Below are 22,214 nucleotides of genomic sequence, written 5' to 3' on the forward strand. Positions count from 1 at the left end.
GATGGATAGATGGATAGATAGATAGACAGATAGATAGATAGATAGATAGATAGATAGACAGACAGATAGATGGATAGATAGACGGATAGATGGATAGATGGATAGATAGACAGATAGATAGATAGATAGATAGATAGATGGATAGATGGACAGACAGACAGACAGACAGACAGACAGATATAGATAGATAGATAGACAGACAGACAGACACAGTCAGATAGATAGATAGATAGATAGACAGATAGATAGATATTGTTATAAATAAAAGTGTTAATTTCTTTCAAAAATCTTAGTGACTCCAAACCTTTGAACATAGTGTGTATATGTATATATATATATAATATATACACACACACACAGACCATTCCTCAATGTTCCAAGTCACATGACCACTCTCGCTGTTCTTTGATTGGCAGGAGGAAGTTCCCGTGGCGACGGCCGGACCACAGCGGAACCGAATGGACAGATTATTAGAGATTTTAAACAGCATGAAAAATAACAGCAGCGGCGTGGAGGGTCAGCTCACCACGTTCATGGAGGAAGCGCAGAACTCTGCCGACTCTGAGGAGACGCTGAACGAGATCGTACACACGATTTACCGCAAGGCGGTCAGCGACCGAAGTTTTGCGGCCACGGCTGCCAAACTCTGTGACAAGATGGCTCTGTTCATGGTGGAAGGCACCAAATTCCGCTCTCTCTTACTCAACTTGTTACAGGTAAGAACTGAATGTCCGTAACTTATTTTTTCACGTTCATGTTCTACAGGTTGTCTCCCACTGGTCAGTGCTGTGTCTCTGAGGACCAATCAGATTGCACACTTTACAGTGGCTAGCTAGATGTTGCTCAGAAGGACATTCTGCAAATGTCATCCCACCTGCTGCTCGACCACATCCATCTCAACTCTTTCGTTCCTCTTTTGTGTTTGCGTTCTCTCTGTTTTTCTTCTTCCTCTTTTTCTCAAGGGCTTCAGGATGTGACTCATCCCTGCAATCCAGCTGAGTGACCCTGTACAATTTCCTCATTGGACAAAAGGGACATTTTAGGCCCCCGAACACTTTCACCTCGTTTTTAAAAATTAAGAGTTTGCCCAATGTTTCTGAAAGCTGATGAATATTCTGTGAAGAAATAGTTCAAAATAAAATTGTCATCATTTACTCACACTCATTTCTGTGGAATGGAAATCCTGGCCGCTTTTTTCCGTAAAATCAACTTCAAAATGACAAAAACACCATAAAAGTGGCGCATACAATTTATGTTTTGTACTAACAAAAAAAAAAAGAAAAAAAAAAGCCTGTTTTTGAAAAATATTCATAAAAAATAATTACAACTAATTTGACTAACATTACTGGTTATATGTGGACCAGTCTTATTTTAATATTATTTACTGTTTATAGATTTATTAATATTTTGAATGAGCTTTTTTTAAATTTTGAGTATTCATTGTAGTTTTTTTTATATATATATATATTTGCTCTAATAGGTAGGACATATCCTTCACTGCATAATTTAAATTAAAATATAGATTAATTTTTATTAAAGCTACAAAAGTTATTCAGTTAAGAGCAGTGAGTGAGTTCCTTTTGTTCTTTGATTTACATTAATGACAGACAACAGCAGGTTTATTAGGTTTATTAGCTGATATTCTTCAGGTCAATCATAATCACAAAATCAGTTTGAATGTCCGCCAAGGAATCTTTGTCCTTTTAACATTCAAGACATTCCCATGACAGCACTAGTCAATGCATTTGTCATTTGCGTCTCGTAAGATGTTGTTTAAAGTAAAAACAAGTTCCTTGTTTCCTTGTTTCAGTCCATTTCAATATAAAAGTCTTTGCGACCGACTCACTCACTCATGAAGACAGTCTTTGCCGCCATCTCATGCCGTATTATTGTAACTTTAACTGAAGTCGAAATCATTAATGGACTCTCTCAATACCAAAAAATATGGCATGTTATTTATATAAAATATGATATGACAACAATAGCCATTATAACAGTATAAGAAGTAAAATAGGAAATAAACACAAGCAAACAGTTCAGTCAAATGTACAAAAGCAGCGCTCTAGTTAGTACAGGATTTAATTTCAATGTAAATATAAAGTTATGAAACATAGCCCTCAAGCCAAATCTATTAGCTCTGGAACAAGTAATATATTAATAAGACCAAAGATTGGCCGTTTGATACACTCAAAATGAATTATACCTCATGTTTAAACACCATCTACATAAGAACCTGCAGTAAATTCCCGAAGGACTGGCTGAGATGAAGCTGTTCTCTGCGGGTACACGAACACTGAATGGTCGCTGATGGCCTGGAGCTCACATCTCCGAAAGCGTCTGAACAAATTTTAAAATAGGTGCTATATGTTTACATATAAATCGCATATCTGAGGTCTAAACAACTACATTCTCACCTAAAAAAACTCCTAAAACTACATTCTGTTACAACATAACAGTAGTATTGATAAAAATATGGTGGGTTTACTCGTCCGCCATGACTCTCGTTGTGAGATAGTTGACAGTGGAGTGATTCAAATGGTGAAGCGGTTCCCGTGACGATACTGGTAGAATATTGCAGGTCTGGAAAGACCTCTCAGCCAATCAGATTCGAGAACCAGAATGAACTGTATAAATAAATAAATAAATAAATAAATTTATGACTCTCAGCACAGCACAGCCTCTTGTACCTTATTACTTATATATATATATATATATATATATATATATATATATATATATATATATATAAGTAATAAGGTACGAGAGGCTGTGCTGTATCATGAAGTCACGGCTGAAGGGCGTTGTTACGTTGTTACTGCCATGACTTATTCACGATACAGCACAGCATCTCGTACCTTATTGCTTTTATAAAACGGTTACCACACAATACAAATATTAAAGCCAAAAATATGTATCAATGTAACTTTCATTAAGTAAACTTTCACTAAAAGCCTTCCTTCCGCCGGAAAAAATAGTCCCTGACTATGAACAGCAACAAAAGTTACATTATCACGCCATTAGATGGCGGCAAAGACTGTCTTTATGAGTGTGTCAGTCAGTAGCGAAGACTTTTACATTGAAAAGACTGAATTGTTGTGAACACGGAACAAGACGCAACTGACAAATGCTTTGACTAGCGCTGTCAGTCACGGGAAAATCCATTAAACGTTAAAAGGACAAGATAATACATCGGACATTTAAACAGATTTTTTATTATGAACATAGGACTGACCTGAAGGAAAATGCTAAATCTGAATGCATGTAATAAACTCGCTCACTCGATCCCTTTCTCACAATACTCTTCTACATAATACAGTAAGCTTCAATGAACAATATCAATTGAGAACAAAGGGTGTTGTGTAGTGATACACAGAACCGTTGGGTGAAGCGGTCATAGCCGTGTTTTATCGTGAATAAAACACAGCTATTGACCAATCAGAATCAAGGACAGGAACTAACCGTTTTATAAATATATATATATATATATATATATAGCTTAATTTATTTCAGTTTTACAAATGTATTATTTTTTATGTTCAGTTTACATTTTAATTTTAGTTATATATAACTATAGTTAATAGCTATATATAACTTTAGTTAAAATGTATGTATTAACTTATTCCCGTTATGGGTGGAAAAACACAAAATGCTCAAAGTGTAAAATATGACCCTTTTAAATGTATTTGTGGAGTATTAAAGCTGGAGGGAGACGTACTGTACTGTAGATGTGTTAATGCCATGTCTCTGTCTCTTGTTGTTTGGGGTCAGTCTGTCTGTACAGTGGTTTTGGTGGTAAAGCTCTAAGTATTTTGTCATTGTTTTTGGGAACTGACTGTTAGACTCATTTCTCATAGTGATGTGACACCAGAACTCTGACCTGCTGCTGGTGCGGCCAAAACACACATCCTTCTGTACACACACACACACACAGACCAACAAACACGCCATCGCAAACAAACGCCATCCTGCAGATGTCAATAACAAAGCACGAAGCAAAAGTACTAAAGCCTTCGATTACAATCAGACTTTAAAAACACATACAAAATAGTAATTTATAGTATTTAATTTTGCGATTTTATATAATCTGTTACATTAGCATTATTTAATATCTGTAAAAGGCAAATTTCATACTCATAAATAGTCATTTAGTAGACATAATATTGCTTGTTTAATTTTATGGGCTGTTGTGTTAAAACCGAATAAACAGCTCATTCATTAACATACATGAAACCACTGAGTTGTTGATTACCTTAAAACAAGTTTGTTTTTAAATTAAGCCTATTATTCTAATTTATTTGATCAAAAATACAATAAAAACTGTAATATTGTCAAATATTATTGCAATTTAAAATAACTGTTTTCTATGTGAATATATAGTAAACTGTAATTTATTCCTGTGATCAAAGCTGAATTTTCAGCATCATCACTCCAGTCTTCAGTGTCACGTAATCCTTTAGAAATCATTCTGATATGCTGTTTTTTTTTATTTTGCCTTTGAACATGTAGTCGCCCCTTAAACTCCATCTCAGGCATCAGTCTGGAGTTTTGCGTGTGTATTAAGGTGGGTGAATCATCCGCTTTGTCCTCACGTAAACCGGCGCTCTTCACCCATCTGATGCTCGAGCAGACGCTTTCGTTCTGAAGGGATTATGTAACAGATATACACAGATGCAAGCGTCTCTGACCCCGGTGAAAGGACATGTCTGCTCCGACTCATTTAGCAATCTGCCACAAACACACAGCCAGCTTATTGCAGAACAGAGACGAGCTGCGAGTGTGTGTGTGTGTGTGTATGAGAGAGAAGGTCCATTCAGAATTAAAATGCTTATGTTTTATACATAAACCCAGTTTGAAATACCTGGTTGCCATTTGAAGTAAAAACTAAAATCTTACAGAAACGTCAGTCTTTCCACCATTTTTGTCACAGAAGTGGGAAAACAAAAATAATATTAATTTATTCATTTCTAAAATAGGCCATTTTTTGTGCATTTATATTGTTTGTGATGAATCAGGCATGCTGGGAAATGTAATAGATATGTAAACATCTGTATGTTGGAGTCTCTATGTGTTGGTGTTTTCTGAATATACACTACCGGTCAAAAGTTTGGAACAATTATTTGATGTTTTTAAAAGAAGTCTCTTATGCTCGTGGCAGCTGCATTTATTTGACGTAAAATGCAGTAAATATCAGTAATATTGTGAAATATTATTACAATTTAAAATAACCATTTTCTATGTGAATATATTGTAAAATGTAATTTATTGTTTACTGTGATTCAAAGCTGTATTTTCAGCATCATTACTCCAGCCTTCAGTGTCACATGATCCTTCAGAAATCATTCTGATGTGCTGATCTGCTGCTCAAGAAACATTTTTTATGATTATCAAAGTTGAAAACATCCTTGCTTAATATACAAATAGAAAATGGTTCTTTTGATATATTTGTAATAATATTTCACAATATTACTCTATTTTTGATCAAAAAATTGCAGCCTTGGTGAAACTTCTTTAAAAACATAAAAGATCTTAATTATTCCAAATGTTTTGTGTGTTCATGTGCACATCATGAGCGGTCTGTCTCTCTCCAGAGGGACTTCAAGCGGCGTGAGGAGCTGCAGCAGACGGATGTGGAGTGCTGGTTGGGCTTCATCACGTTTCTGTGTGAAGTGTTCGGAACCATGAGGAGCAGCGCTGGAGAGCCGTTCAGAGTGCTGGTGTGCCCCATCTACTCCTGCTTAAGAGAGGTACACACAACACACATGTCATGAACTACACACTGCAGACCTGCCAATGGACGTACTGTATGCAGAATACTGTTACTCTGACCTGACAGAATACGGTGTTGTTTCACTCTCGCTCTGATAGATGTGAACTTAAAATGACACATTAACTCAAGAACAACAGTCAGAGGTTAAAATCAAAACAAATTCCTACATATTTTACTCTTATCATTATCGGGGACCTATTATGCCCTTTTACAAAGTCTTGATTTTGTTTTTGGGCTCTACTAGAACAGGTTTTCATGCTTAAATGTTCATTATTTTTCTCATATTTGTCATTGTTGCAGCTCCTCTCTTCCCAGTCTGTCAGTAACGCTCTGTTTAGTTCCTGTCTCTATGAAGCCCCTCCTTCTGAAAAGCACAGTGTGTTGTGATTGGTCATCTGCTTTGAGCGTGTTTGGGAAATGTCCCGCCTCTTACCATAACCACCATTTTCAACACACTACTAAGTAACTCAACCAGGCCCTGCCACTTTTTGTTTTCTAAATTTGCAGAGCTTTTTCATGCACAAACAGCAACATTACACATGGAAAAAAGCAGAATAGGACCCCTTTAATTCTTCTGCTTTTTACCAATGATTGTGTTTGATTCCTACATTTTACTGAACACTGAATAGGTGTTGTTGACATGTAAATGTGAATGGTTGTGTTTTCAAATGTATGTATCTGATGACGGTAAAGAATTGTGATTGCAATTTAAAATGTGAGTTAAATTTAAAGGATTAGTTCACTTTAAAATTACAATTTCCTGATAATTTACTCACCCCCATGTCATCCAAGATGTTCATGTCTTTCTTTCTTCAGTCGAAAAGAAATGAAGGTTTTTAAGGAAAACATTCCAGGATTTTTCTCCATATAGTGGACTTCACTGGGGTTCAACAGGTTGAAGGTCTAAAAAAAAAAAAAAAAAATGTATGTACTTTTTAACCACAAATGCTTGTCTAGCGCTGCTCTGTGATCCGCCAGAAAGGTCACGCGTTACATAGGCGGAAGTACCGCAGTAGGGCGAAAAACTCCATCTCATTTTCTTTAAAATCATCTGATATTGTTGTTTTACCTTTTTTTATAAAATGCGTCTGACTTAGTCTTTGCAAAGTCGCTTTGTAAACACTTGCTCGATATTTCCGCCTACGTCACGCGTGACCTTTCCAACGTGATTACGTAATGCACGGAGCATCACAGAGCAGTGCAAGACGAGCATTTGTGGTTAAAAAGTATATAATTTTTATGTTTTGTTTTTTTTTAGAAAATGACCAATCGTTTCTCTAGATAAGCCCCCTCATCCTCGTCTGGGATCATGTAGAGCTCTTTGAAGCTGCACTGAAACTGACATTTGGACCTTCAACCTGCTGAACCCCAGTGAAGTCCACTATATGGAGAAAAATCCTGGAGTTTTCCTCAAATACCTTAATTTCTTTTCAACTGAAGAAAGAAAGACATAAACATCTGGGATGACATGGGGGTGAGTAAATTATCAGGAAATTTGAATTCTGAAGTGAACTAATCCTTTAAAGATTATGTTTGTCTAGTGAAATGCCCCGATCGCTCGTGAATAGGGCTTCCCTGTCTGGGCTGAATCCTGTCAGTTGTTCAGGTGATGACAGACGTTATCCGTCAAAAGCCAAAGTTTGATTCTTCAGCAGCTCGACATCAAAGAGACGTGGTCTGGGTGAGAGTTCAGTGTGTGTTTGTGCCGTATGAATGCCGCTATTCAAGATCGCAGCCGGATTAACATCCCGTTCGGCTCTCATATCGGCACGTCCCGACACGATCGTCTGGGAGTCTGAACAGGCACTTTGTGTCGGTGTGTGACAGCGATTACGTCTCAGCCAGGTGTGAAGTGTGTGTTGTGTGCGCCTGTGGACCGGCAGAGCAGGTTGGTTAATTACAGGTGATCCTGCTGTAGTTTGGAGCTGACAGGTGTATTTGGAGCGCTGAGGGTGTGGGAGAAAATAAAAGACAGGATGAATGCAGGGAGGGAGAAAAGAGACCGTCTGTTGTTCATTTGAAAGCTGCTTGAGCTGAAGGGTTGGACGCGTCTCTGATCTTCTCAAACCCTTTTGTTGGATTCTTTTGTGCATTTTCGTCACTTTTACATACAGTTCAAATATACAAAAAAATATCCTGTAAAAGGACTTTGTATGCACTTTTTTCTTATTTGAGAACCTACAATCACATTCTACATCATTCACTGATAGATTTGAAAGTTTTTGGAATTTATTCTAGTTTTAAAACTTCCTAAAAATAAGCTTATAAAGATTTTTTTTGTATTAATTTAAAAGGAATTTTGTCTTTAAAATGATCCCAAATAACTGATTGTGTATAAAAATCTACATTTTTATGTATATGTTATTATGAGATTGATCATGTGATTGTGTCCTGTAATAATCAAAGATTAGAGGAGAAAGTTTGAGATATTATAAACAATATTTGCATGTTAAAGTGCCCCTATTTTGCCATTTTAAAGGTTCCTAATTTTGTTTTGGAGTCTCCTACAATAGATTTCCATGCTTTCAAGGTCAAAAACACTTTAATTTTCTCATTATATCCATTGCAGCATCAGCTCTTTTCTAACAGTGTCTGAAACAGTTCGATCAAGGATTCGGTTTCTCTAAACCCCGCCTTTCTGAGAACCGGCTCTGCTCTGATTGGTCAGATGGCCCAGTCTGTTTTGATTGGTCTGGCCAAAAAAACAAAATAACAACTTTATTCAACAATATCTAGTGATGGGATATTTCAAAACACATGAAGCTTTATGAATCTTTTGTTTCGAATCAGTGGTTCGGAGCGTGTATCAAACTGCCAAAGTCACGTGATTTCAGTAAACGAGGCTTCGTTACGTAATAAGTGTTTCGAAATTTCAATGGTTCACTTTGGCAGTTTGATACACGCTCCGAACCACTTATTCGAAAACAAAAGATTCGTGCAGCAGTGTTTTGAAATCGCCCATCACTAGATATTGTTGAATAAAGTCATTATTTTGTCGCATTTTTATTTTGCCGCACAAAAAGTGTTCTAGTCGCTTTATAACATTAAGGTTGAACCACTGCAGTCACATGAACTGTTTTAAATACGTCTTTAGTAGCTTTCTGGGCATCTGAAAGTGTTAATTATCTTTCTGGCAATGGAGGCCTCACTGAGCCATCGGATTTTATCAAAAATATCTTAATTTGTGTTCCGAAGATGGAACGACATTAATGTAATTAATAATTAATGACAGAATTTTCATTTTGGGGTGAACTAACCCTTTAAGAAAGTCCTTGTAAAGTGGATTTGCTTTGGCAGCAGAAAACAGCGTCTCCTCAACATGAACAACACGTAACAAACTCTTCCAGTCTCAGCTACAACTACTGTGTTTGTGGGCGGGGCAAAGTAGATGTTGTTTGAAAGCAGCCAATGAAAACCATAGGTGGGCATTATGCAAATTTGTTACAACGTACGTAGGTTCAAGCAGGAAATAAGACTAGAATTAGTTCAGAATTGGTTCTTTCTTCTGGGAGACAATAAATGCTGTTATTTCACATAAAGTCATTACTAGTAACTGGGAGCCTCATAAGCGTTATACTGTGTATACGTGTTATATTATTGATGTTATATTGCATGCATGCTGTATTATTTGGTATGTGTTGTTTACAACTCATTTGCTGCAGAGATCCTGCAACAGATAAGGAAAAGCAATGCATTTTGGGTAGTGACCTGAGTCGACACAGGAGAACAGTTATTACAGCAGACAGATAGTGTGAGCAGCTCAGTATGTAGGCAGATAGACACTGCAAACAAATGAACATGGCTCTTTCTGTCGGCAGTGTTTATGAAATCTCCATCATACACTGTAAAAAATTTTAAATAAAGATTATTGGAGCACATTCTATAAGAAGATACTGCTTTGGTGTTTCCACTTAAAAAATTCATATTTAAATTAATGTGTTATTGCCATTTCTTTGTAATTATTTGTGAAATTTACTAGCTATTTATGAATGAAAATCGTTTCTACACCAATTTTTTTTCCATTGTATGAATGTTTAGGAGAAAAGAAAGATGTTTGGCAACTCGAAAACTTTCTTATTAATGGTGTTTCACCCTAGTGAAGACTTTGACCATGTAGGATCATTAATTAACTTTAGGGAGATAATTACAGTTCATCTTTATGTTCTTCATTATGCTGATTCTGATGTGGAGTTGTATGAGGTTAGTTTGAGGTGGTTTCTGTAACACGAGCTCTGCTCCTGCTCTCTGGGGACGTCATTATGGACTATATAACTCTAGACTTAAAGCAGCGGTTTCCCTTGAGGCCTGCATAAGGAGACCCCATCAGTAATTACCCAAGACCACCAGGACTAGAAACCTCTAGACACCAATATACATGTTCACTCCTGCGAACGCCGCGGGCCATGGGTTCAGGTCTGGTATATCTTATCATAGATTCAGAGACACATTCTTTCTGGAAATGATATTTTGGACACTTTCTGATTTGGTTTTCTGTTAAAATATGCTATTATTTAAGGGTCCTTCAGGTGAAATCTCATTAAAGAGTGGAAAACCTGAATATATTAGGGAATTTGAAGTCTGACATTCCTCTGAAAAGTCATGGAAGTGTCAATGGTGATATACAAAATACATACCGTTCAAAAGTTTTATTTCATTTAAAAAAAAAAAAAAAAACCTTTTATGCTCACAAAGGCTGCATTTATTTGATCGAAAAAGTAAAAGTAAAAACAGTAAAATTGTGAAATATTATTATTTTTTAAAATAACAGTTTTCTATGTGAATATATGTTAAAATGTAATTTATTCCTGTGATCAAAGCTGAATTTTCAGCATCATTACTCACATGATCCTTCAGAAGTCATTCTAATATGCTGATGAAACATCATTATTATCCATGTTGAAAACGGTTTTAAACAGCAGAATGTACTGCGCAGGCGCGGTCATCTGGTTAACATCTAGCTAACTGACATTTGCTCATGTTAGCAAAGCCCCGTCTTCCTTTTTTTCTTTTCATTTTTCATGTTTTCTTTAATTTTATAGAGAGCCAGGACCAAAAGTAAAAGGGTCGAATTGTCTTTTGAAACCAAAGAGTGATTTAGTATGTAGAAATACTGTAATATTCACAACATAAATGTGCAGCTCTTATTCAGTACATATTGCAGGCCGCTTACAGATGTTGATCTAGAATAGCCAGTCTAAATAGGTCAGTTACATATAAAGTCTTAAAGATACATTGTAAGTGTACTTTAGGCAAAAAAAAAAAAAAAGTCCCTTAAAGTAGATGATCTGTATAAATCTCTGCTGTAATGTTTTGGATGCTGTTGTTGTGGTAACCCATGAGGTATATTTTGAGAGCGAGTCTGTTTGAATGAAATTCTTGGTTTTGGGGGTTTGTGCGGGAGGTTGTCAGCTGTTTTGTGAGACGGTATCCAGACCCGCTCGCGCCAGCTTTGATCAGTGTGGTCCGCCCGGCCCCTGCAGGCCCCCTGCCTCACAAAAGGCTGCCTGTGTCACTGCCTGAGTGCTTTTCCCGCCCAGCGTTCTGCTAGTCGTCTCGGTAGATCTCTTCAGACGCATATATATACACACACACACACACACACAGATCCACCACAACGGCCTGAAAGGCACAAGCTCCAAAAAGGTCTAAAATCACCATGAACATCATTATTGTAGTCCAAACATCTTCCGAAGTCATATGAAAACTGTACAAGTTTTAAAATACACCTTTAATTCTCAGCCTCAGGTGTTTTAAGTCTTGTTAAGTTTGAGATATAGTAATAGTGATGCTTGACTTTACCACCACTATTAGGGCGATGTGGCCAAAATATTATCACAGTGGGGTTTTTTTTGTTTGTTTGTTTGTTTGGTTGGTTGGTTGGTTGGTGTTTTTTTGCATATCATGCTATATCAATATTTATCACAATATTCATAATGGGAAATGAAATGCATTCTAAAAAATTAATGTAAACATAATTTGTTTGTTAGCGCGTAAACTAAGCTACCTTTTAATTTGGGGCCATAAAATCTTTTTTTTTTCTTTTGTTTCTAGATTCTGCGTTGATTTTAAACAATTTTATCATCAAATTGTGTCTAAAGAAATAAATTAATAAAACTTTAACAATTTAATCAAACTTTTAAAGTGTTATCAAAGGAAAATACAGTATAACAATTAATTTACAACAAAACCTTGTATTTTTTTTTATAAAATTAAGTATAAATTAAAACATGAAAAAAAATTGGTTGTATGATATTCCTTAAAATAATAGTTATTATTATTAACAACAGCAATAATAATAATGATAATAATAATAAAATGTTAAAATATTTATTAGTAGTAGTAGTAGCATTATAAGGAATATCATACAACCAAGATCATTTTAATAATAATAATAATAAATTACTATTATTACTATTATTATTGAGCAATATCATACAACCAATATATTTTTAATAATAAAAATAAATATTTATTGATTGTTATTCTTATTACCAGGGCTTGACATTAACTTTTTTTGTTCACCAGTCACTGTAGCTAGTGGTTTTCCAAAGTTATTAGCCACTCAGCATTTTCACTGTCCACAATTTTGACATCAATACCATGGGGAAAAACTGCCATATAGATATTTTTAATATTATCTCATAATTTGGCAGCAGGTTTATTAGGCTGCTGTCACTTTAAGACCTGACGCACGGATCCATTATACTGTTACGCATGTGTTTTCTTTCTCAACTGTTTACATTCACTTAAAACATAACTGACTGTGTTTATGTGAATACTCACCAAGACCGGTGTGTATTTATTTTGTGTGTATTTGACTGTTTAAGCACAAAAAGCAGTGAAAAAGAATTCAATTTAGTATTGAGAGGCGGCTTTATGTGTGCACACTTTGGGTGTGAGAACAAGATCTGCAGGAATGTGTTAAATTTTGCGCAATACCCGCAATCCCACGCCAAAATTCAAGCCCTGTAACACCGACAATATTCATCCGGAGCAAATGAAACAAGTGTGTGAGGGGAGGAGGGTGTGTGTCAACTCACTGTTGGAGAGATGAGAGAGAGAGAAAGAGCAGCTGGTATCATGTATCTAATCTGTGGAAAATGAGTATTGAAAGCGCAATTTCAGTATCGAAAAATTAATATTTTTGTCAACACTACATTGCACTTAGTTTATTATTTCAGATGCCTTTTTAAAAGACTACAATTGAAACATGTATGAGTCAATCATGTGATGGGTCTAAATGATGTCTAAAGGCCTTAATAATAATAAAAAACAAAGATATGATATCCAGAGTATGTAAGATAGTACAACTAGATCTCTTTTATTGAATCCAAAAGGTTTTAATTATATTTTCCTACATATAAAGGTATTTTAAAGATTTTCAAAAGGTCATTCGGTTTAACCGTCCAAAGGCCAATACAGCCATTTCATTTGTGATTAAAATATCTTAAAATGTAATAAATGTATATATTTTTATTATGGCATGATTTTATAACATCATATATCAACAGTGCAAAATGGTATTAAAATTATGTGTAGAAGTCGTTGCTTTGTTATGAGAAAGAATGTCCGGAAAAATAAATTTCATTGATGTCATTCGGAGTAACCAATATAAAGGGACCATTTTGGATCAAGTCATGCGGTCAGTATCATGTGACAGGATGTGACATCATTCAGACACCTGCAAAGGACCACATGGTCATGAAGCAAAGTAACTAACTCTCTCTTAACTATTTAAAAAATGTTTTCACTCACTCATACGCATGTCCCGAAACATCAGGTCATCCGGTACAACCGCTATAAAACATGGAAAATGTTGTAATATTTTAAAAACTTGTACTAAATATATAATGTTTGATTGTCCTTTTGCCAGCTAGCTAACTAGCAAGATATCAGCCTGTTAGCATTGTTTGAAAACATTGTCATTCGGTATAACCAAAAGTGTCATTCTGAAAAAAGAAAAAAAAAAAACGATATTTTGGTTAAACTGAATGACTTTTTTGGTGACAAATTTTGTCCATCTTGTAAAAATTGACAAAAGCAGTGAAAATTGATTATAAAAACCACATAATCTCATTGTTAACACTTAATAAAACTTCAAAATTAATTATATCTCCATTACTTTTTTTTTTTGACTTTTAAAAACCTTATTCATCAATGACCTGTATATATTATATATGAAATTCAGCCTGCCAAAGTGGCCAGTCTAGTTTTGATTTGTGTTCAGTGTCTGTTTTTAGTGCTGTGTCATTCAAATGAGAACATTATTGAAATGCAAATGGCAAAAGAGTGTCAGCCTTTCAGCACAGCATGAATTTATGAATGAATCACTGAGTCATTAATGAGTTGTCGTGATTTTAACACAGTTCATGTGTGTCTGGGTCATATCAGCAATTTTGCATTGCACAAACACGTTGGCCAAGACGAAAAGAACATTCTTACATAACGTCAAATGACATAATAGTGACTGTTTACGGGAAAACACAGTCAAACATAAGGGAAACCACACCACAGGATTAGAATATTAGAATATATACATTTGCTAGCTTGTTGAAGATTTCTTTCGTTCTTTCTCATTGCATTCATGCAAAAAACTTTTACTGTTCTGTTTTCAGTTTAATTTCCATTGAAACAGAGAAATACATCTTGCGTCAGGCTCAGTTGCTGAATAATAATGTGTATTTGTCCTGTTTAGTGAGTTGCACTTCTGTTTTTGTGGTCAGACGAAGCACATTTCTGTCTGTCACAACAGTCGTCTGGGGTTGAGACTCGGACTCGGCTGATATTGGTCTCGCTGGCGTCTGTCGGCTGGTGGTTTTTGAGGAACAGTGAAAGAGGATGTGAAAGATGATTCGTGCAGTGATGTGTGGTCTATATATACGTCTGGATTACCAGCAGTGACCTCCTGAAAGCTGAAGTCTGTTTAACAATGCAAATTAAAGATGCATGCTCTAGTAGCTCAAACAGTAAAGCATGGCACTAGCGATGTTAATTCCTCAGGGAATGCATGAACTTCATTAAGGCAAGACACTACAGGCAGATTGTTTATTCAGGCATTGATCAATTTTGAGGTTTTGGGCTATGTGTATTTTGCTTCCATAACTTGTTTTCTTTCAGATTAGAGAAAAGAAAACATCCAAAATACACATTTGAATCTGTAGATTTCAATTACAATACATAACTTTAAAGGCTGTGAGTCAGAAACTAGCTTTACATGCACCAAACTTTACTCTTCTATATTCTGATGGCTTTTAAAGAGGGGTTTGATCATTCTCATGATTATTCCTAAAACATGGTGATTTTTTTTTTTTCCTGATTTATAGACTGATAAAAAGAGATCCAAAATCCCCTTTGTAAAACGTTTAAAGGGGTCATATGATAAAGTTCATTACTTTGTTTATTGGGTGTAATAAATAGGTTATCATGCTGTAATGTTCAAAAAACACATTATCTTTGGCATACTGTGCAGTATTGCAGCAGTAACGCTCTGATTTCTACAAAACCCCTCCTTCCAAAAAGCTCAGAGTGCTCTGATTGACCAGCTGACCCAGTGCGTTGTGATTGGCCAAACACTTCATGAGCCTGTGTCAAAAATGTAACGGCCCTTAAGGCATTAAGCAGTTTTAAACACACAGTTAATAATGTCGTCGGTTTTACCGTATCAGTTTGAGTCGGGTTCTGAAAATGCGGACGAGCCAGTCGATCGGAACCAACTTTGCATTAAGCTAATATTTCACCTTGTGATGTAGACGTTTGAGGAAGTAATGGCTAGACTTGGATCGAGGTGTTTTAAGCAGGTCTGGATCAGTGTTTTAGAATAAATCCCTTATGGGACACTTTGTAATTTTGCAGATTGTGCACATCCGCAAACAGATACATCACACACTAAAGGAAAAGGAAAACATTAAAAAGCTTTTAATATGTTAACAAAATAAAACAAGAATTGTATCCACTGGCAAATTTTACATTTGTATGCAAATTAGTGCATATATATGCACCATTTGCATATTTAAACATAACATTTCAGAAAACTTGATATACAGCACTAATGTCTACTGTGATTAATCTACTGGGGAAAGTGTTGTGATATTGATTAGTTAATATTTTACTCACCTGTAATGTCTTGCCTCAAATGTATGTCTTTGATGCAATGGATAAAAACGTCTCCTAAATGCACAAATGTACTAAAGATGTTTTATTTTTTATGAAAAGTTATGTTTATGAATGGAATGCTGCACCTCACACTTTTAAACCTACTTTTAAACTAAGGAGTGTTTTCTGTGTGTTTAAGCTCCTGGAGTCACCTGAGGTGAAGGAAGACGCTGTTCTCTGCTGTTCTATGGAGGTGAGTTTAACAGCATCTCTGAGATGGTGAAAACTTCTGTAACACATTCAGAATTATCAAGATCAGGGAGAGAGAGAATGAGACTGATGGATGGATAAAGCGCGGGATACACCAAGCTGACGGTCGGTCTATATATGTATGCATGAATCTGTGTGTGTGTGTGTGTGTGTGTGTGTGTGTGTGTGTGTGTGTGACCCTGGACCACAAAACCAGTCTTAAGGGTCAATTTTTTGAAATTCAGATTTATACATTATCTGAAAGCTGAATAAATAAGCTTTCCATTGATGTATGGTTTGTTAGGACAATATTTGGCCCAGATACAACTATTTGAAAATCTGGAATCCGAGGGTGCAAAAAAAATCTAAATATTGAGAAAATCGCCTTTAAAACCCTTTAAGTCCTTAAGTTGTTTTTTTCTGAGTGGCACAAAAGTAAAGACGCATAACTCCAAAACTATAGCAAGGAGAGTCAAAAGGTAGGTATCGGTTGATAGAAATTTTTAGAAAATATAAATTACATTGCTATTGGATATTCTCATGCTGAGAAACTGCTGATAAAAAACAAATATATATAATTTTTATTGTAATTTTACATATCTTCCTTATTTGACATGCAATAATTCAGGAAAGAAATAAGATAGGAGTTCTCCTACATACGCACTGCATCTGGATCAAATTTTGTGGTGATCGCATAAAGTAATCAAAAGTTACAGCATTTGGAACCAAGGTAGTCTTTTTGTATGCTGTATGTCCTACACCTTCCCTATTCAACTTACGGAACGAACGCAGCGCCAGTTACATTTTTTTCCGTAAGTAGAATAGGGAAGGCGTAGAACATACAGCGTAAGCTTTTTGAAGAATACGAAAGTACGGTTTTGGCGGAAGCACTTGGAAGACGATCATTTGTTTATATAAAGCATATACATTTACATTTTTTTTAGAAAATGACCAATCGTTTCGCTAGATAAGACCCTTATTCCTCGTCTGGTATCGTTTAAAGCCCTTTGAAGCTGCACTGAAATTGTCATTTTGACCTTCAACCATTTGGAGACCAGTGAAGTCCACTATAAGGAGAATAATCCTGGAATGTTTTCGTCAAAAACCTTAATTTCTTTTTGACTGAAGAAAGAAAGACATGAACATCTTGGATGACATGGAGGTGAGTAAATTATCAGGAAAATTTTATATGAAAGTGAACTAATCCTTTAATATCCGAATGATTTTTGGCATAAAAGAACAATCAATAATTTTGACCCATAAAATGTATTGTTGGCTATTGCTACAAATAGACCTGTGCAGATTATGACTGGTTTTGTGGTCCAGGATCACATATATAACACTCCCAAAACAGTAGGATGTTCAGCGTGGCTCTGTCCAGAGGATAGATGGTGTCCCATCTGCCCACAAACCAGATCATCAGGAGACAGTGTGTCTGGACATCCGACTGCTTCCGTCCAGTCTCTCCTCTCTCTCTCTTTGTCTCTGCCTGTCTGTATTTCTCTCTCTCTCAGACTAGCATCTGTTTCTCTGTACCCCCTGTAGAGTTGACCTCTGACCCTTCCTTGAGCCTGAGTGTGTCCGTCTCCCTTTGAACATCTTATTTCCTCTTAAAAACCCCTCTGTGATTCCTGCCCCCTCTGTGTCTCTCTTTACCCATATATTACAGGATATTTTCAAATAAATGTTGATCTTTATTTGATGGTGCCACAGAGTCACAGTCTCACCAAGATAATCATTCCATACGAGAACAGGGAATGTTGGGAGAAGATTCATCCATCTGTTTCTCTCATTGCTGATTTTCCTCTGGTTCTTCTTGCAGCTTCAGAGCACCGGTCGGTTGTTGGAGGAGCAGCTTCCCGAAATGATGACGGAGCTGCTGGCCGCCGTACGGGATAAGATGTTGTGTCCGTCTGAGTCCCAGCTGACACGCTCACTCCTGATGGAGGTCATCGAGCTCCACGCTCACCACTGGACCCCGCTGGAGGCGCTGACCACCGCCTACTACAACAGAACCATCCAGAAGCTCACCGCGTGACGCACGCGCAGCGCGAGGAACTGCTGGAGGCCCTGACCACTGCGCACCACTACACAAACATCCAGAAACTCGTCAAACTAACCACTAGAGGCCACGGACACACTACAACACACACAAGCATTCTGTGATAGAAAGATAGAATCGGCGTGGATGGATGAGGGTCAGAGGTCAGAGTGTAAAATATGCAGATTGGAATGAATATGTATATGTTCACTCTTCACATCTGCATATTCATGAGCTGACCCAGACGTACAGATGCAAAACCAGACAGTCATTAGACGCACACGCGCAGACTGTCTGTCATTCTTTCTAGACAAAGTGTCAACAGGAAGAGAAATCAAAAGAAAAATCAACAAAACTTAAAAAAAAAAATTGAAAGAAAAAAAAAAAGGAAGCCTATTTTTTTAGGCCTTTTTTGCACCGTCATTATTTTCATGACAGTTAAGCACATTTTCATAAATGCTTTATAATTTAATGCATTTTTTTTTTTTTTTTTTTGCATTAGAGTGATGGTAATTTTGAGAATAAGATCATTTCTATTAATTTTTTAATTTAATTTTCTATTTTTATTTTATTTATTTCTTTTTTTGTTGCATTGTCATCACAGTTAAGCACATTTCCCCAAAAAAAATCTATCATGATGAATAAATACTTTACAATTTAATTAATACAACATTATTTTTTGCATTAGAGTGATGATAATTTTGAGATTTTTAATTTTATTTTTTTAAGAATTGGGTTACAAATGTGCTAAATATAATTATATCATGGTGCAGCAAAATCTTATTGTTCCTAATAATAGGCTTCATTTTATTAAGAAAAAAATGAAATTTTTAAAACATGAAGCCTTTTTAAAAAATTTTTTTTTTTTTTTTTTTGCATTTTTTTTCATGATAGTTAATTACTGAAAAAAATGCATAATGCATAAAAACTTAACTGTCATGAATTTAACTTATAGATGATTATTTTTTGAGAATTCCTTTTTTTATTATTATTATTATTTATTATTATTATATATATTTTTTAATTAAACATTTTTTGTGTGTGTGTCGGTAATTGTGGTTACAACTGTGCTTAATATTCATGAAAATAATGCCAGTGCACAAAGTCTTAATGGTCCTAAAAATAGGCTTCATTTTCTTTAAGCAAAATCAAAATCCTTATATTTCTTTTGATTTTGTTGTCAAATATCCCTGGACGTGTTCACAGGATGAATTGTGAACCCCAGAGGGTGTCTTTTCTTTGGCCTGGAGGCAGTGCTTCATCCATCCGTCCCGTTTCGGCCCCCCGGGCGTCAGGAGCACGCCGTCGACCGACATGGGCGTCCAGCTGGGGTCACGCTGACTCCAAAGGAGCAAGGCTTTCTTTTGTCATAAACACACACACACACACAGCAGATGGCTGCGGGAAGCTCGGACACACTTGTGTGTGTGTGTGTGTGTGTGTGTGTGTGTGTGTGTGTGTGAGGACACATTCAACATGAAGTGGTCAGGTTCTTCATGAAGATCATTCGGATCTCTTGAGTTTCCTCTTCCTGTTCCGTCTCGGGCCGCGTCCCTGTTTATAATGTGTTATAGTGTCCTTAATATTATGCATTATTGTTATTATTATTATTACTTTCTTTTTCTCTTGAAGTCGCATTTTTTACAAACAACGTATAAATGTACGTGTAATAGGCTTTGTTTGTGAAATGCAAGCAGAACGCTAATCATTCAGAAAAAACAAATGGTAACACTTCACTTAAAGCCTTTCTATAATGCATTATAAAGATATTTATAATGTGAATATATTATCATATGTTATAATGTTATATATTTCTTCATAAATAATTGTAACCAAAGTTAAAATGCATTATAATTAGGGCTGTCAAATGATTAATCATGATTAATCGCATCCAAAATAAAAGTTTGTCTTAACGTAATATACATGTGTACTGTGTATATTTATTATGTATATAAAAATACACACATACATGTATATATTTAATAAATATGCGTGTGTGTGTGTGTGTGTGTGTGTGTGTAATAAAAATACACCATACACATATATTATGTTGCGATTAATCGTTTGACAGCACTAAAATATCTGCAGATTCCTCGTTACATCTAAAATTGGTTGTTTGTCATGTTTTAATGCATTAATGCTTTCTAAAGGTGTAACAAGGTATAGATATGTATTATAACTGAAGTACAATTATTCATGAGACCATAATAATGAATTAAAAACACTTTTATAAGGCATTATATTAGTGCTGTCAAATCGATTAATCGCATCTAACATAAATGTAAGTGTGTGTGTGTATATATATATATATATATATATATATATATATATAAAATATACACACACACAAAATTTTGTTAGATGCGATTAATTGTGATTAATCGATTTGACAGCACTACAGGCTTTAAGTAAAGTGTTCCCAAAACAAATCTTACGTCGCATTTGTAAGGATGTTTTCTGAATGTTTCATCTACTCGTTTTTCACGAATGCAGTTTTTGTTTTTAGAAGTAGATCTGTTGCACAGGATTACTTTCGTTTTGCACTGTTTTAAGGCAATTGCTTTAAAAAAAAAAAACATTAAGAAAAGAAAAAGATAAACGTGTATGTAAAAAGTGGTTGTGGAGGATTTTGAATGTTAGTCGAACACTTTTTGCTAGAATGAAACGTAGGTTTTGGGAGAAAATAGTGGCCTTCGAAACCCCTGCGAGTTTTACGACTAATCTTTAGTTGGTGAGCTGCTGATAGAAAGGCCTGTGCAGCGAAGAGGATTTTTATTATTGCCCTGCAACATTCAGCTTCCTAAATAGACAATGTGAGATGTTGAAAAACCTAAAAAATCAAGCATGAGTCGAAATGAAATTTAAGCAACAATGGCTATCAAGTATATAGGCCGTTTTGCCGTGGTCGTTTTTTGCAAGTCGTTCTATTTAAAACTATTTACTTTTAACAAATTTGTTTGCCGAGGATGGTGGTCAAATCTTTTAATGGTATATCTAGCTATTACGTGTCAATTTCTCTGGCTTTGACGACTGTGTGCATTGATATTGATTTAACACAAGCCAGTCATCTAGTTATGAATAAGCTACATGTAATCTTGTAAACGGCATATGAAAATGAATTTTAGACGACGAGGGGAAGCATAGGAATTTTGTTTTTGAATTATTTTCCTTGAATAGTCGGTGGCCTCCTGCGATATTTAGGGAGGAAACACACGCAGAACCTCATGGTTTGCCGGCAGGTTTGGGGTTTGTGTATTTTCTGTCTTGCATCAAGAATCCAAATGAAAAGACAAACACACACGTGAGGGTTGAATCTCATGAAGACAAGTCTGGCTCATATTTTGCATGAAGAAAGTTAAGGTTTTCTTCATGCAAAATACTGTATGATTTAGTCTGATTTTTTTTTTTTCTTGTGGCATATCTTGTCAGATTTTGTGAGATTCTCCCTCATAGAGTGATTTTATGCACATACATGCATGTAGTGCTCATGAAAGCATCTCTGCGAGTGTGTGTTTGTCTTTTAAACATGATTTCATTTGTTGTTTTTTGTATTTAGAGTTTCTTTTGATTTGCTCCTAGTTGCACCTCTCAGCAGTCGTGCATTGTCAGGGTTTGCGTTAGGCTCCGCCCCATTCAAGCAGCAGGCATCATGTGACCTTTGACTTCTTCAGTGTTGCGACCCACCAGACTATTGAATGCAGATCATCTTAATTTGCATCTTATTGACATGCAAAGCAGATGTGGCAACCTTGTCAGCTGACCAAACTGTAGATCTGGGCTCACTCAAAGATGTCATCGATTGTTTTCTTTTTATGCAACTGAAAATAAACTGAGAAGGGGTGTAAAATGGAGTGTTTGTCCTTTTTTTTTTTTTTTTTTTTTTTTTTAAAGGTCATTATGCAAAATGATGTGTGCGGCCCATTTTATTTATCCATTTAATTCAGTACTATTGTATATTTGTATTTATTCATATTTTGAATTACTGTTTCTATTGCAACCAGAGCTTCAGTGACTTCACCAATTGGCGATTGGCTCTTTTATTTAGAAGGCAGGACTTATTCTGCC

General features: G+C 35.7%; 1 protein-coding gene across 2 annotated transcripts in view; it reads left to right on the plus strand.

Moving 5' to 3' along the window:
• ctif (CBP80/20-dependent translation initiation factor) overlaps positions 1 to 21,996 on the plus strand; it is a 71,565-nt gene extending 49,569 nt beyond the window's left edge. For both annotated transcript variants that reach the window (XM_051877812.1, XM_051877813.1), the window contains 4 exons: positions 417 to 716; positions 5,589 to 5,744; positions 16,059 to 16,112; positions 17,931 to 21,996. In XM_051877812.1, the coding sequence (XP_051733772.1) occupies positions 417 to 716; positions 5,589 to 5,744; positions 16,059 to 16,112; positions 17,931 to 18,146 (726 nt within the window). In that variant the 3' untranslated portion in view covers positions 18,147 to 21,996. The remainder of the gene's footprint in view (positions 1 to 416; positions 717 to 5,588; positions 5,745 to 16,058; positions 16,113 to 17,930) is intronic.
• The last annotated feature ends 218 nt before the right edge of the window (positions 21,997 to 22,214 follow it).

Source organism: Ctenopharyngodon idella, chromosome 21 (genome assembly GCF_019924925.1).
Source record: "Ctenopharyngodon idella isolate HZGC_01 chromosome 21, HZGC01, whole genome shotgun sequence".
Classification (NCBI taxonomy): domain Eukaryota; kingdom Metazoa; phylum Chordata; class Actinopteri; order Cypriniformes; family Xenocyprididae; genus Ctenopharyngodon; species Ctenopharyngodon idella.